This window comes from Hetaerina americana, unplaced genomic scaffold (genome assembly GCF_022747635.1).
Source record: "Hetaerina americana unplaced genomic scaffold, ioHetAmer1.1.p SCAF_7, whole genome shotgun sequence".
Lineage (NCBI taxonomy): Eukaryota > Metazoa > Arthropoda > Insecta > Odonata > Calopterygidae > Hetaerina > Hetaerina americana.
Window position 1 is genome coordinate 81,288,096 of NW_027287316.1, and position 17,888 is coordinate 81,305,983.

The 17,888-nt window shown below is 36.9% G+C and overlaps 1 protein-coding gene across 1 annotated transcript in view; it reads right to left on the reverse strand.

The window, feature by feature from the left end:
• Window positions 1-17,595, reverse strand: part of LOC139696895 (tonsoku-like protein) — a 32,693-nt gene extending 15,098 nt beyond the window's left edge. The window contains exons 1-5 of the mRNA XM_071595776.1: window positions 17,500-17,595; window positions 17,300-17,427; window positions 17,062-17,191; window positions 13,356-13,527; window positions 11,264-11,381 (exon numbers count right to left, since the gene is read on the reverse strand). Coding sequence (XP_071451877.1) covers window positions 11,264-11,381; window positions 13,356-13,527; window positions 17,062-17,191; window positions 17,300-17,427; window positions 17,500-17,512 — 561 coding nt within the window. The 5' untranslated portion in view covers window positions 17,513-17,595. The remainder of the gene's footprint in view (window positions 1-11,263; window positions 11,382-13,355; window positions 13,528-17,061; window positions 17,192-17,299; window positions 17,428-17,499) is intronic.
• Window positions 17,596-17,888: the final 293 nt, after the last annotated feature.

The window sequence follows — 17,888 nt, forward strand, 5'->3', positions numbered from 1 at the left end:
CTTCAACAAACACCAACAGCATTATCCTGGAACCTTAACATCCTGAAGAGTTAATTGAGAACCTCACCAGTAAATAACATCTAGAAAGAACTTAGAGGAAGCAAAGAATAACCACACTAATTGAAAAAGAAATGACAATTCAAGTTCTACGGAATTAAAGAATTTTACTGCTTTCAATGGACAGAATGAAATCACTTTTACGAGAGAAAAATGTTCCAAACAATCAATACCATTTCTTCAAGATTACCCAAGTATGTACATAGAGGGGTCCTCACTTCAGGATGTGCTAACAATAAAATTAATACACTTTACATTGTGCTTTGTAATGAAGCTTGTGTTTCACTCTATGACTGGCAACACATTATTATCAAGTGTACCTTTTAAACTTTTAAACCTTACAGAAAATAATTTCTTGGGCTTCGATGGGTTTTTTTTCCTCCATTTCATACCACTACACAATCAAATTGTATTGCTTTGCCTGCTCCGTAATTTATATGTAATTAATGGACTCCAAAATAAAATAAAAATATTTTTTCACTTTATGCCAAAATTTACTTTAATTAGTCATGCAATAAATACTAAGATAGGTAAAAAAATACAATTATTAAGTAGATACATATTAAATGCAAAAAATTAACAATGCTAACTGCAGTATAGTATCATTAAAATAATAATATCTTTAACGGTCATTATTTTTCACGATTTCATAAATTGTTTTTCCTCAGTTTACACAGCAAACATTCAATCGAACCCTCTCCATTTTCTATAAAGGGCTACCATGGGAATCTCCTCATTTACAAGGCAAGGATACTTGTAGAATGAATCGAGAGAATTCCTACTGTTGACTGCAGGGCGACTGCAGAATCGTAGTGGTAGGATTTCCTTTATGCTATCGCATCTAATTTAAGCCTTTTCCGTGACAATAGAAGCTTCAATACCTAATGACTGTAAATTAGCCCACATAAACCCCATCTATAAAGTCTACGATTGGGAAGACCATACTAATTACTGACATATTTCTTTAATAATGATATCCTTCAACATTTACTAACATACCATTGTAAGCAATATTACAAAACAATAGGAACATACACTGCCATAATCAGCACAGATTCAAGAAAAAAAGATCATGCTAAACACAACCAAATCTTTTTATTTATTATTTCAGAATAATATTTCCAGTTGGGAGATTTGGAGGTACATAAGGGGATACATAGCTGCTACAAAAAGTCAATCACAGTGACTGGATAGATACAATGTGTGGCCAATTTGAGATGAGGATTGCTATGGTCAGCTGACCAGGTAGTGTGCTGGGTTGCTGGCAAGATAGGAGTGTGCAAAATATAATATATGTGGTCATAAAAAGTGAAGGCATTGAAATATTTGATGTTTTCCCTGATTCCAATTGTGGTTAGGTCTTCGTGGGTTTTCCACCATGGAGTCAGCCATCAAAATGTCATCAGCTGACACCCTGACCTAACGGAAAACCTGTGAAGATTTCACTGCAGTCAAGACATTTTTAGGTCAGTATTGACTAGGTACCCAGTAAGCATTATATTAATGACTAAGAAGTTATTTTCCCTTACAATGTTTACTATTGTGTAATATTTAATTCACTATACAAATAAATAATTTGAGAGCCCAATGGATTATCCGTGAATTGCAGGAAGCCAATGTATTTTTGGGTTCTCTTCACGTACAATGCAGTCATTATATGACTGGTCCAATGGAATGGATTTTATCATTACGTGAGGGCCCACTTTACTAAAAATAAATGACTAACACATGAATATGCATTCATGTATTCAACCACCATTTTATCGCAAAAACTCTGCTGGTTATGAAAATATTTATCTGCTAAATTGTTGTGTTCTATATTTTGGTGAAAATATAACAATATCTCACAAGATTTAACTGTGGCACTTAAAGAAACCTTTATCAATTCACTGAAAATAAATTTTATGAAACACACCAAGTTTGGGGAGAAGGATAAAAACATTCAAAAATACTTTTGCAGGCACATTATATTCATAAGCAAAACTTACAGGACTGATGTGATAAATAAACTAACAATCATAAATTTCACAAATGAAGGAATACAGCACATTTATTAAAAGTTCTTACGAAAGATATCTAATTTAGAATGAAAACATAGTACAACAGCAAAAATATAGGCTGGTTGAACAAAATGAACATTAAAAATAATGAGAATTTCAACAAAAATGTTGACAATCAAGTAAATATCAACATTGAAGCTGCTTTAACCCTGAATTTAGAAAAATAGTTATGTATTTCTATCACTCAGATAAATATTATTCTGTAGAAATCATGAATTATTGTTAATAAAATAGGAAAGAAAAAATTAATCTAAAATTTGACAGTAAGTGCATCTTTTTAAATTACAGCTGATCTTTAAACTGCTACTTTTAAATTCTCCAAGGTAAATTAGGGGATGCCAACAAAGTTTAGAACAAACCTTGAATGGAGGCACTCAATGGACAAGTAGTAGATAAAGTGAGAGGAAGTGAGAAGCACAATTACCTATTCTCAGGTTTTTCTCTATTGCCTGCCTCTCGTTTCCATCTGGAGTCCTCAGCTTATAGGCTTTGAGCAAAGCTTGCTTGGCCCCTTCAAAATCACCTATGCTGAAAAGTACCTGGAAAAAGTAATGATGTACGATCACAAGTAATTTTTAAAGGAAAACCTATGAACTTAAAACTGTGAAAACAGTAGGTTTGAGGGTGGTTTGAAAAGTCCGAGCAGAAATAAATGAAAATTACTAAATTCTTCCGGATAAACCATTTTAATTCTTTTCAAGTTAGATTTCTTTTAGGCATACACATTTGATCCAATGCTGCTCCAGTCTGTCGGTGCCTTCCAAACACATAATGTGATTGTTCCAACACAGCAAAATTTGCATTAGTTCTCCACATTTAAATAAAATCTCCTTCCCACCAGTTATTTCTCCATATTGGAGAAGAGGTAGTAGTTTGAAGGCGCTTAATCTAGTGAATAGGGGGGACATGCTGAAATGATAACCTTATCAGTTTTGGGGCCACAACCTCGAGGAGTAAGCTGGTGCCCTGCTGTGATAAAAAGGGTTCTTCGTGGGTCAATTGTAGAGGTTTTCACTGCGGATCATTTCTCAAGCAGTCTAATAATGATACATTCATTGCATGCACTTGTAACAGCTTGACTTTCCAAATAGTCATTTCAGATTATTCCTTGCTAATTCTTAATAAAACAGTCGCCCAGCTGTCCCAGCTGAAGGAATAGTCTTTTGCATTCTTTGGTACAGACTCTCTGCTGGTAACCCATTGCTTGGTTTCAAGGAAGTAGCGGCGTACCCGTGTTTCATCCACAGCAAGGAAATGATACCCTAAGTCCTGAGGATTTCACTGAAAGGAGCTGCAAACCGGCCTTGGAACATGTCACACGATTCAATGTCTCTAAGAGATCCATCTTGCCTTTCATAGCACTCTCATGCCTAAGCATTGATGGAGAATATTATGTACCCTTTCACTTGAGATTCAAACTGCACCTCAAAAACCCTAACTCACCTATTATGGATTGTACCAATGATTTCTGGAGCTCAGTGTCACACTATCTATATATGCCCATTCCTAATTTTGAAACTACTTACAAACCATTCTAGTCGAAGGCAGAGTTCATCATAATGATTATCAAGTTTCTCTTTAGCCTGGTAGGGTGATTTTTCTTTCATAAAATAATGTTTGATCAGTGCATGAAATTATCTTTCATCGATTTTTTTAAATCACTCAACTTGTTCAATTCGAACAAAAGCTAACCACTAGGGAAAGCACTGTCTTTGCTGAAACATCAGCGATGTTTCCCCAAGAGATTTATCTTTATGTATTTAGTTATTTAAAGACTTTAATGGGGTGCAATTGAGACCTCTTAGTCCTTTCTTCCACCTAACCCTCGTACATGACAATGAAGACAATCACAAACATCCATGCCTAAGTTGGAGGAAAATCCACCCAGACAAGACTCGAACCGTGACCTCTGGATTGGCAGGCGAGGGCATTACCCTGCCACCATTGGGGCCAGCAAAGATGCTGAGAAAGAAGCCAAAGATGCCACTAACTGAAAATAACTTCGACACACAAGATTTCATTTCAGGTCAACTGCAAGCACCCATCTTGCGAATAGCCAGCTCATGTCCGAATGTTGGCGGAATATATTGAGTCTCCATTTACTTGAGATGCCTACAATATTAGCAATCTCACACACACCTCCTTCAACTCACCCAGCACCATGTCATGGAGTTCATCAATGATTTCAGGAACAGAGACTTCAATGGGGTATCCATTATGTCACATGTGCGCCCGTATGGCCACAATGAAAATTTTGAAACCACTAGTAAATCATCCTAACTAAAGGTGCAGTGCTCCATAATCTGCTCATCAAGTTTCTCTTTGGTCTCCAGAGGTTATTTGCCTTTCATAAAATAATGTTTAATCAATGCCCAAAATATTTTCTTATTCATTTTTGGGAAGTCACCCAACTTGCTTGGTTCAAACTAATGCTATACACAAGAGTAAGAGACCGATCTGATTGAAATTTGATGAAAATTCCTTCAAGCAATGCTACTAACTGAAAATAACTCTGATATATACCAAACGGTAACTTCGATCCACCCGCACCCACTCCCTACTCCATCTGCCTATTCCTAGGATATCTCTCACCAAGCGCTCACCTTTACTATTTTGCCTCTCCTCCCTTCTAAATTCACTCCCTCACACTGTTGATCCTTTCAATTTATCATGCAACAATTTCACCACCTAAGCTTTATCCCACCTTCAACAAATTAAATTTTTCCCCTCTCCATTTTCCGTTTATTGTTATGCTGTAATTGTATTTTGTCCTCTTTCATGTTTGTTATATTTTTCACTGTAAATTGGCACTACTGCTGTACGTGAATAATGTTTTAAAATTAAATAAAATGGTGCCATCTCTCTGACTTTAAATAGATTTTTCAAAACACCCTTGCACGTACATATTTGAACATATCCTCTTATACATGCATAACGATGAGATGGCATCAAATTACTTGAAGTTCAAAGCAAATACTAAACTGCATACACATTTTGTTTTCACCAGTCAAGCAGACCTTCAGAGCTCAAAGATTAATCCCTTAAGAGAAAAAGGGAATTCAATATACGCCATAATGCTCTCATATATTTAATATGAGGGGATAGGGTTGATTAGGGGTGTTGCAACAACTGATCTCCACTCAAAGTGGTTACAATGGCTTCTTTATTACATGTACATTATAAATAATCCAAAAATAGCCAAATCAGTCATTATATCTGCTTTTTTATATAGATACCACAAGAATTATTGATAACACTCAAGCTCTAGGTGAAGGTAAACCTAACAGATGAGAATCCAAACCTCAATAGATTATCAGGCAATGGTGTTAGCTCACTGCTGGGAGATGCATTGTCTCATTGCTGCATCGTCAGAGGGTGTATGGCATTTCTTAAAATCAGTGATCTCTCCTCAACAACTGATTCACTACCACCAAACCACAGGGGGAGGGGCAGTTTATTGAATTGGTCAAATGAACATGAGGGATCGTAGCAGGCTTGCCTCCACCTGGATTGCTTCTATTGACTTCATGAGTTGCGGGTGGAGGTCACCCATTTACCTTCAGAGGGAGCCTCCTCCATCGTTCCATTGGGGGTGGAACCGTGGAACAACAGCGGGAAGACACGGACGAAAGATTATCTCTTGGCTGAGTGAATGAGTGGTGAGAGGGGCGGGGGAAACATGATGCCACCATTGAAGTGACTGTGAGAGAAAGCCTTTATCTTCCAAGTTTAATTCACCATTCAAAAGAAACAACCGATTCTCTGCAAATATTCAATAAAGCAGTGAGTCACATATCGTACAGAGCACTTGAAAGGAGTTGCATCCATTCCCTCCCACAACAGATCAACAAGGGAACAAAGGGTCAACGTCTACCCTCAGGTAAATTACAATATCCAATCCACATAGGTGCTGATTCAATGTTAGCCACATTTTCCTCACAAAAATTTCCTTGAAGAGCAAGCAAGTGAATAAATATCAAGCAAAGATTTTTGCAAATGAATTCCTGATTGCAATATTTTTCGTCATTGTCAGACTTATTTTCTTAGAATCTTCGGGATCGGTCAAATGGACTCTTTTACTTAAATAAGCATTTTAGGCTATTGAGGAGGATTTTTTCTAAATTTACGCACACTAGTCTTGGTTCCAAGGGAAAAGTCTCCTATACATAAATAAGGTTGGATTAAAGTTCAGCTCTAGCATTGTTATCTATTTGCAATAGAGTATGATAATCTTACAATAATTCTACAGGCAAGATGATCAAATCCTTGACAACTACCATCTCACCTCAACCATATTTTCATTGACATTGAGAGACCTTTGGGTGGGTTGGGACACTTGAAAGAAACCAACTCCAGAGAGTTGAGAGTTTGTGTGGACCACTTTAGGCTTTCCTTTGTTTGCCTGACTGGTCTTGTTTTCAGGCCGAAGCAGAATTGTGCTAAAGAAATTTTGGTTTAAAGCTCACTCTTGCCCACAGAGTGATAAGACTCCATTTCTAAATGTGAAAAAAAATCAACATCCTCAGCCTAACATTAGCCCCTAAAGAGTGAAGGAAGAACTATACCAGCATCTCAACTACAAAATTAAACAAAGAACCGACTGGAAAAAGGCTTGATGATCTAGATCAGAAATTGTTCGAGTTTAGTGAAACCAAATATCTAACAGATGCTAACAGAGAAATTCTCAAAAAATTCTAATTTTTTTTGCTTAATTTTGGTTTATAAAAAAATATTTACAATTTATTGAGTCAGCTCCGAGGAGAGTAATCCATTACTGACAAATAATATGAGATTTTTCCATCTATGATGCCGGAAAATCATGAATACAAGTTAACTGTGTCGGTGGTGTGAGTAAACATGGTGTAAGTGATTGAGTCAAGGAAACATTAGATCAACCAATGCATGCCAGCTGGAACAAGAAAGGGATTGAGATGGTGCGGTGGCTAGCGTTTTGGCTTCCCACCCTCAGGGCCTGAATCCTAGGGGCAACAGGTATTTTTCAGTGGTATCCTGATCCTTACTTGAGGTGCTTTGTGAAGAGCATTTTGATTGAGTATGCCATCTGTCGAATGGGATGTTACACTGCAGACCTTGGGTGTCATTCTATAAGAGCACCCTGATGCCGACGCCAGGTTTTTCTTAACCCTTTATCCTTCCCCATTCATTCCTAATGATGCAAATGACCTCCGCTGTTGGTCACCTCCCCTAAAACTACAACTACTACTGGAACATGTGCGTAAATGTCACCTACTGAAGACAAATTAAGAAACAAAAACAGAAAACCTTTCGGAATCAGTCATTCAATCTCTTCAGTTAGATGATTGCTATAATAAAACAACCACTGCATTAATATGCAGAGGCAATTATTTTTGAGAATTAAAAATTTTTTCACACATCTTTTCCGCGAGAGAAATATGAAAAAAGCAGAACAGCAGCATTTAAACATAACATTTTTCTAAAATGCTTAGTACCGTTTAAGTTGAGAGGCATAAAAAATTTGAGATTTGCTACAAAAACAATTATCATTCCCAAAAAATGAGCGGCTAAATACAATGGCAACATGTCCCCAAGACAAGTTGCGCCTTGCTTACTTCGGCCTTTGAGAGGAGGACCTCGCATGCATGCTTCCCACGGGATTCCAGGCGCTCGGCAACTTCCACGGCCTTGTTGAGAAATTCCAGGGCTTTGTTGCAGTCCCCTCTGCGATGATAAAACACACCAAATGCTGAGTAACAGCGAAAAAGCTCCTCAGACAGATCGCATCCTTTGGCTATGTTAATCGCCTGTGAAAGAAAATTTGCAGAAATATAGAAATAGTTTCATCAGTAAGAAAAAAACTATGCAACTAAGAAACAAGGGACTTCCAACATGGACGAAATTATAGATTCAAAGGAAACACTCAAGAATTACATGGGACCTGATGCATCCCTGGTATTTCATCATGCTTCTCGGGTGTTCAACAAGGTCAATGGAAATCCTATCCATTGGAGAATTATGTTTAACTTAACTCTTAAAATTCCATTTAACATTTTCCTGAAAATATCCAAAGATGTGAATACTGGATGAAGCCATAAAAAGCTGTTGCTTCTCAACTCCTTTGATGACATAGCTGGTTAAAAGGAAACAAATTAAATTCCATTTTCTTTTCCAGAAAATTAAGCAATTATCCACAAGTGGGGAAAATGGGAGAACATTAAAACAATTACTCACAATCCAAACAATACTTGCTCATTTTGCAAAAGATAATGAACTGAACACATCACACAAAGAAATTGTCACATAGCCAGAGTCATCATGAATAAATCTCAAGGAACATCATATCATATTAAATTACTACAGAATAAGGAAAATATTAAAATCACAAGAAACTGTGAGAGACGCCAAAATAGTTACCTTTTAGCTGAGCTATCCGCTAATGTTCAACAGGATCCTGGTCAAGGCAAATGATTTTCATACTTTGAGATTGATGCATCATAATATTCAAGTTAGGTAAATAAATACAATTTGACTAGATTTTGTAAAACAAACCACTCACAATGTCCTATTCAAACTCTTGAAGACAACATTTTGTCAGGTAAAACATCATTTACCAAGCTCATTTTCCAGAATTCATCTGTTCAACACCACTTTCATCTACCTCTGAAGCAACCAGGCAATGTATGGTAAAAATCTGATAGTCTTCAACTTTAGAATAACTCAAGCTCAGAAGAGGTATTCACCGAGCTCAATGAAATTAGACGACAGAAAAGAAAATAAAACACAGGGAAGGAAGGAATTGAGGAGAGCATGAAGAATTGTAATTCAAAGGAAATAAGGTGAGCGAGGAAGGACTGAACATGCTTTATTTTGAAGATGACACCACATGTACAGCATAGAGCAGAAACATGTCCCTGCACTGGATCAATTATTTCAGGGATGCAACAACAGCATTAAGAAGGATCAAGCCTGAAATCTTAGCCCATTCAAGGTGGTGTGCTAAGATTCCTGAGAAGCAAGCAAGTGCTAATATTAATGAGAAATAAAAGGTATCGGTAACAATTTTTTCCTAACGTGTGCATAAGTGCTGGATTCAGACGGTCAGTTAAGTGAGCGCATGGCTGCTGACTTTATTGGCATTGATAAGATGACAATGCACACACCATTATCACTGAAAATATGGTGATGCAAAAGATTTGCACTGGCTAAACTTGTCCCGAAGGTATTTGGACGGACAACCAAGAGCAGAGTCGAGTGTCTGCTTGCAAAGACCTTCTGCAACGGCACCGCGATGATTCCCCAACCACCTTACAGTCCTTACAGACTTGGCACCAGCAGACTATCCTATTTCCTATAAAAGTGAAATCCTCCCTCAAAGGACAACACCATGGGACCCTGAGTGCCATTAAAAAGCTTGCACTTGTCTTGGAAAAGCCACTGGCAAAGGTGTGTCGATGGCCAAGGGATGTTCTTTGAAGAATTTTGAGGCATTGTAGCAATATCTGAAATTAATCCAATATTCCAAAAACTTTGCCATACAAACGCTGTATCTAAGCATGCAGAAGCATTGAATGACGGCAGACATTGCACTTAAAAGTGAGAAATAAGTGCAGGCGGATTACGAATCAGTTATATCAAACGGAATAAGGGTGATGGATTCTCATTATAAATTAACAACTATAAGGAGGGGTAACTATTAAGCAGAAAAAAGACTGGCTCATGAACAAGGATACTTGACATAAATATTTTTGTTCAGTTAATGATTTTCTATGGGTTAGAGATGCGGGCAAATAGAGAAGCTGAAAAGCGTAGAAGTAAGAGTTGAAGATTAACACAGAACCGTACCGGGTAGTGAGTTTATAAATTAGTTGTGAATTTTATAAAGTTCATCTTATTCCTCAAGATGAATACTCACAAGGATGAGCAGGATACCATTGAAAAGAATAGGAAAACGTTATTACAATTAGAAACATAGTGCTGGGGGAGATTCAAAAGTTCAAATGGGCAGTTAAAAGTGAGAATTGACACCTTGTTCCATATTTCTCTGAATATTTCTGGTAGTCTCCCTCCCCCACCCCAAGGACTCAATTGGAGGAAAAGGTTTGAATTCCACAGCAAGCCTTGCATTTCATGTTTAATAGAGGTTAACTTTGAAAGAAATCACTTTAGTATACGAGATCCATCCAATATAAACACAAACTGGTGCAATCTGGCAGACATGATGTGGACTATAGCCATGCCCACTAGCGGTGTTTGTCGCCTGAGACCCAAAGAGCCGTCTGTGCTTGGCGGATCGTCGAGCTGTGCGTATGGTGCCAGTTATGTTATTTTATGTTGCCCTTGTTTTTAATGTTTGTCGAAAATGGAAATTGACGAAATTACGGAGCAACGAATCAACATCAAGTTTTTGGTGAAGTGTGGTAAAAGTTATCAAGAAATTACTGATATCTTGAGAGCTGTTTACGGTGATAATGCTAAGAATAAAACATCAGATTTCAAGTGGATTAAATCAAACCAAAAAATAAAGAAAAAGTCGATAGAAAATGAAAGTAATGCTCCTGGTTTTTCTTTGTTGTCGAAGGTGTTGTTCATCATGAATTTCTTCCTGAAGGACAAACAGTAAATGCAGAGTTCTACCTTACAGTTCTCAAGCATTTGAGAGATTGCGTGCGTCGTGTGCGACCAAATTTGAATCAAGGCGATGGATGGATCCTTCACCATGACAATGCCCCTGCACAGTCAGCATTGAATGTTCGTCAGTTTCTGGCAAAAAATTCAATCGCCATCCTTGAGATTCCTCCTTATTCGCCAGGTCTCATCCCCCTGTAACTATTTCCTATTCCCCCAAAATGCAAAAATGTGATCAAGGGACATCACTGGGAAGATGTGGACACAATAAAGCAAGAAACGACGAGAAAACTAAAAAGCCCAACTGCCAAGGACTTCCAAGGGTGCTTTGAACAGCCAAAAAGGAGATGCAGTAAGTGCATATAGCCTACAGAGGAGAGTACTTTGCAGGGGACAAAATCGAGTTAGACTACATTTTGCAAAATAAAGTTTTTTTATGGCCTCAGTTTACGTATTTATCGGACAGACCTTGTATATCTATATCACCTACATGAATATCTACAGTGTCTCTTCTTTTGGACGCAGGACAATCATAGACCCACCTTTCCTATGTAGTCAATGGCTTCATTCAGATTCCCTTGGCACTCGAGTACAAGTCCTATGTTGAGTAACAGTCGTGCTCGCATCTCCATCTGGACCAGGTGACCAATGCCCTGGATGCTGGAATGGGGGAGGAGTATCGGTCAAAAACCTTTAACCTTTTCATTAGCTTACCAAGCCAGCAATTTTCCAGTTGTTTAAAAAGTACCTTAATTAACCATTCATGCACTTTTATTTTTTCAATTATGATTGTGGTGAGGAAATCATTCAAACCCTCATTGCTTGCTTCCGACAATCATCATCTTCTCTTCTCCAAATATTTTCAAGTTTTCAGAAACTTGAATCTCACATTTCACTCGTGAATATGCCATCATTTTGCAGGTAGGTAATATATATTCGTGGCATAACGAGGCAATTTAAAGTCTGCATCAGTGCATCATGCATCCACTATCAATTTTCCATCCCTGTTGCAGCATGTTGATGTATTATAGCTTATGCCAAGACTTTTTACCCATCTCAAAAAAAATGAAGCCACTGCTACAAGCATACTTAGCAATATGTTTTGAAAACATTATACTATGGTTTATTCTACTCAAGTATGTCATATTGTATTGTAATATGGGGGTCTTCCTCCCTTCTTAATAAAGTGTTCATCATCCAAAAGAAGATAGTGAGAAGCATGTGCAAATTAAAGTATCGTGCTCATTGTCGACCTTATTTCAAATCACTTGAACTGCTCATAGTACCTTGTGTATATATATATCAGAGTGTTATATATGTAAAAAAGAATACGGCAAATTTTATTAGGAACAATAGCTTTCATACACATGAAACCAGGAGATGTAAGGACATTCATGTCAAAATAACAAACCTCTCACTGGCTTCCAGAGGGCCTGAGGTCATGTGTTCAAAATTGTACAATAAATTACCCACAGATATTAAAAATATAGAAAATTTATATCTTTTTAAAAAAACTGTATTAGCATACTTAATAGAGAAGTGTTTTTACAGTGTAAATGAGTATCTGAGCTGTGGGTTATAGCATTTCTTTTGTGATATTGTCATTTTTTTTGTGAAATTGTTTTCTTTTCTATGACGTGCTCTATATACATGTATAATGATTGTATCATGATATATTGTGTCCTCTGGGCAAATAAATAATAATAATAATAATATAGCAGCACAAAAAACAAAGGTATCTTCCATTGCAATGCACCACTAAGAAATTCGCTACCATGTGAATGATAACCTTTTCTTCTTACTTTAGTTTTAATATGGAAAATCGTTCATCTCCCTTTTCTTACTCATTTATATAAATACCAGATGAATGATTATCTGTTGATACGGCAAGCAATCCAATGATATGCATTGAGGTGCCCATAGACATTTGGGGTTATGTATCCCACATCCTCTTATCAACAATGGCCTGGAAGAAGGGGAAGTTTTTTTACAGACAAAGTCGAAAAGCATTTTTTTATGGTTGAAGATTTAATTATTGATAACAGCTAAGAAACTGTTTTTGATAGCAGTGATTGCTCAGATGAAAATAAATATGGGGGTACTTGACTATTACCTTACGTAAACAGAAAAATAATTTTGAAATTGTTGAACAAATATAACGAAACAGACTTTTTTCTAGTTTCATGAAGTACATTTTTCAGAGCCTAATTAAGTTAACAGGTGAATGGTGATGGCCCATTTAAATTCTGAAACAATAAAAAGAGTTACATTATGAAAAAGTAATATTTCAAAATAATTTGCATGACATTTGATCTTTGTTTTTCACTGTGTCATAGTGGGCTCAAATGAAAAATGCGTGGGCAGTTCAATAATTCCTTGGAAAATCCCATCTTTGGGGGGAAACAGTCACAATTTTTGGAGCGGTCCTTATGAGAAAAATGGTTGATATAACGGGAGCTTTTCAGGCAGCATATTTATGTACAAATGTCTGTATCCATTTGCCCTTTCTTGAAAGTTTTAACCAACTGGTCCAAATTGAATGGTGTTATGATCAACGCCTCTTAATTGGCACCCACAAGGAGCAAGGCCTCCACGCAGAGGATGCCCCCGATGAGAGGCACCGAATCTACTCACTCATCGCAGAGCAGCAGGCTCCTGATGTACACCTTCTTGGCAGACGAGAGGTATGACTCGTACTCCTTCCGCTCGCTCGCAGTGATGGACTCTGCCATGCAGAAGTAAGTCCTCCCCAAGTTTGCGAGCGCCCTCTGCTCCTCAATCCCATTCTTTTCCCTCTTCGCAATCCCTGATATCAGAATACACATTAACACACATACTAATTAAATGATTTTCCTTAGATATACTGAGAACAAATACATATTTCTGTATGCAGATGATACTACTCTCGCAATGAGCGAGGACCCTAACTTGCTGCAAGCTAAGCTTGATAGCTTATCATTGATCTAGGAAAAATGGCTTAACATTAACAAACATATATCTGTTAATGTACTAAAATCAAATTATATTCAATTTAAAAAAATAGGGGAAGTACCTCAGCTAAAAAGGCCAGCTCATAGAAAGGGTACACAGCCCCAAGTTTTTATGTTTGCCTATTGATGAGTCCTTAAACTGGGGTCTCCATACTAATGGTCTATGTTCCACTTTGGCAAAAAGTGGATTTATTCAACAAAATCTTACCTACATTATAGATTTAAATATACTGAACATGATTTATAAGGCAACTTTCAGTCACGTATGAGCTATAGAATTATTTTGGCTTCCGTAGATTTTTCATAATGCAAAAAAGATGTAACAGGTATATAGCAAAAATACCCCCATGGCAAACCTTATTTTAAATAATTGAAAATTCTAACTTTACCTTGTCTGTATATTTATTACTAATGCATGCGTGCTAATGATAATATGAAACAACTAATCACCAATGCTCAAGTACATGGACATAATACTCGTGTAGCTGATGTACATTTATTCTGCCACTCTTCTACTGTATATAATCAGAGTTCCTTTCATGTGGCCAAGGAAATTTTCAACTATCTGCCACCACACATAAAATTTGCTCCTTCTAGGGGTACCTTTGAGAATAATCTCAAGCATTTTCTGATAGATACATGCTATTATAGCGTGGCAGAATTTTTTGCCTTCGGAACACTGAAACAGCTTATTGTTTGTTCTCTTACTTGTCCCATATTTTACTTTGTTAAGTCCTGGGAGCAATAAATATCATTAATATTAACAGGCAGTTATGCTTCTAAACATTTTGTTGGAAGGGCGCAGTGTACCAAGAGTGGTTGGCCATATTCTGAGCAACTCTGACCAATGATTGTCACAATGATGTCACTCCAAGTGCAATCTTTCCAAAAGTGGAGAAAGGAAGATAAAACAGGAAAACAAAACAAGAAGATTGAATTAAGTCCATTTCTCAGGACCATACAGCAAAAATAGTATGATTAATTCTTACATACTGAATTTTTAGCAAAAAATACAAAAGAAGGTAATTCAAAACCTAGAGAGTAACACATTTGTCAACAAAAATTTAATTTAAATTACCTCGGAAACAATAAAAAACACTTAGCTTTGCATATGAGGTTTGGCTTTCTTTAAGAATTGATTTTATTTCCTCCAGTTAAATAAACGTTTTGATTGAAATGGTTTTCATCGGATGGAGTTTCAAAGACATACTTACTGAATATAACTGTCAGCAGCATTTTAAAAATCTTCTTAGGTCTGGTTACCTATAAAACTGGCTCAATTTTTTACATTATTGCTTCTTTTCATATTCTCCTGCTCATCTTAGATTATTATTCTTTCATGATATTACATTCATGATTATCATTCATGTTTAGTCAGGTGCCGAAACAGAGAAATGATGACAAGGCATGATGAGGACGACTAAGATGGGTGAGGGAGAGGGATAGAGAACAAAAATCCAGACTGAAGCAGGGTGGAGGAATGAAGCTAATTCTAAATGGCAAAAGTCCCACAGGAACTGGTCTCAAATGACAGATCTTCCACCGTTTTCCAAGGATAAATTATGAAAAGAAGAAGATCAAGACAAAGAATGTTATAAAAATGCTGGCGTTCACATCAAACAGAAGTGAAAAGGTAAAATATTGGTGTATTAAAATCAAAAAATCTTTCATCGGGCACACACGTCTGAAGAATATACGCAGGCAAGCCTCAATGAAACTATTTTTCATTATTCAGGTCGTAGGAAAATGTAATGAAAAAGTATTAAAATGTAATGAAAGAATATCTGCAATCCAAAGGGATAAAAAAATTATGATGAAGGAATAGGAAAAACTTTAAGAGAAAATCCACTCCATTTAAAATGTCCATTAGAATGAAACAAGGATGGTGGAGTTCCTACACACTGACTTCCTCCCAAAAGGGCCTGGATTTGAATCCCAAGAGGTGGCATGATTTTTCAAAGTTTTCTCTCCACCCTTCCTCCATTACCTGAGCTCTACCTAATTGCCCAACTCTCCCTTATGGCACAAATCAACTCAGCTGCCAGTCGCCTCCCTTATAGACACTACTACCCTAATTCAAAGTCCCTGTCATCATTTCACTCCTTCTGGAAGCTTCTTTGCCTAACGCAATTCTTTATGCTTTGTTCCTGCTCAATGTGACCATTTAGGTTCAACACACTTCCGTAGTGTAAAAGAAGTTGCACACAAGACTTGGCATTTCTACATTAAAGATTTCTAATGCCAACTAGTTTCACTACACTGCCATTGGGAATCAGAGAGAGTTCCAATGATGCTACAGTGGACTGCATTTTGACCAGAAGAATAACGTTATTAGAAGGAAAAGCTGAACTAATAAACTTAATTGTTATTCAGGTCTGCATGTCACTAATCAATCAAAGGGAGTAAAATGTTGATTGGGTACACAATCTGTTGGAGGACATAACCGCAGGTGTTCTTGGGGTGAAACAATTGATAGTGATGAGGGATTAGAACATAACACAGATGCGAGTGAAGAGAAGATGGATACAAAGCATTTTGATCAGCAATGGGATACTGAAGACTCATTAGGGGGGAAAAATTAGGCAAACACGGAAGAAGTAGGAATAGGATAAGCATGTTGGACAAAATTTAGGAAGCAAAGAATCATGCAGAATTAAAGAGGGACAAACTGTAGTGTCGGACTTAAGGTAATGTGTATATGTTTCGTTTTATAGTTGCATAGGCTGTGTCCATATAAACCGGTAGAATACCAATGATACCATGCACATTTCTTCCTCCCTATAACATTTTGTATGTAATTCTGAATAATGGTAAAGCTTGAGAGTTAAGCCTATACTCATACTAATAATATTCTATCACTTTCCTGATCTATGTTTTCTATGCGTCTTCGTAAATTTTTGTTCAATACTATTGACACCACCCACTGGCTTTCTTCCCCTCCCGTATGTATTGCTTTATATAGGTGAAACCACAGCCAATACCGTTTGGGGCAATACTTCCCCCTATTTCTGCCATCTCACTTCACACAAACTTAGAAAATATACTTTATATGCTCCACATTTGTTTCGAACTTGCTAATTTTCTTGTCATTAACACTAACTTACATCCCAAAATGTTATCATGCTTGACTCGGTACTCTAATGCGCCTCTTCTCTGCTGCTGCAGACAGTTCCGATTTGCGGGGATTTCGTATGATAACAAATACGAAAGCCTTCTTCCTACGCTAATGGGCAAAACACACGGTCTAGTGGACCGATTTTAGTATCTGTCAGAACGTATTCTCGTATTTTGGGAATATGTTAATGCCCTAGGAGAAGATGAATTAATTTAAAGCATCATGAAATATTTACCTAAATGTTTCTCCTGATATTTCAGGGCCTCTTTAAAATCTCCGATGTCACAATAGATTTCACCAATCATTCTATTAGATACAGCAATGGCAATTGGACGATTGAGGGCCACATTTATGTTTTCTTCTTCCTGAAAATCCCGATTATATTAGTGTGGACTAGCAAATTAAATCAACCATATCAATTGCCAACGCTCATATAATTCGATATCAGATAAGCAGTGAAACACATTAACTACCTTAAACTGCTGTAACGCTTCGTCGCACTTCCCGACTTTTCTGTAATAATCTCCAAGTTCTCGGCAATAGTGTGAGAGTTGCTCTAAATTTCCGCTTTCATTTGCCTTCTTTTTTCTCTTGAGAAGTCCTAAAATAATAACATGAATCAATTATTACGTTAAAGGCACATGGGAACAATAATTAACGCTTTTTTCCCTACTTTTCTCTTCCATCGTCTATTAAATCACGGGTATTCTTGCTTAGGAACTTCCTGGAAAATATTTCTTCAGTTTATTTGTTATCTTCCAAATTCAACACGACTCTGTAATCCATGAACACAACTTCCTTAACTTAGAACTTTTCGAATCTTTCTGTATCTTATTCCCGCGCTTTGTTTTACATGGATGCCGACACTTACCGTAGAAAAATGACAGACGTAAATAATCAGCAACGTACTTGAGTTAAGAAAAAAATTAGGATTAATGCTGTCTTCAGACAAAATAAAATAATAATAAAAACTGTCTCATTATAGAAAAAAACTAGTTGCCCATCTACAAAATATTTTGCCTAATGTGGGAATTCTTGTTCGCCGGTTTTTGATTTTCAAAT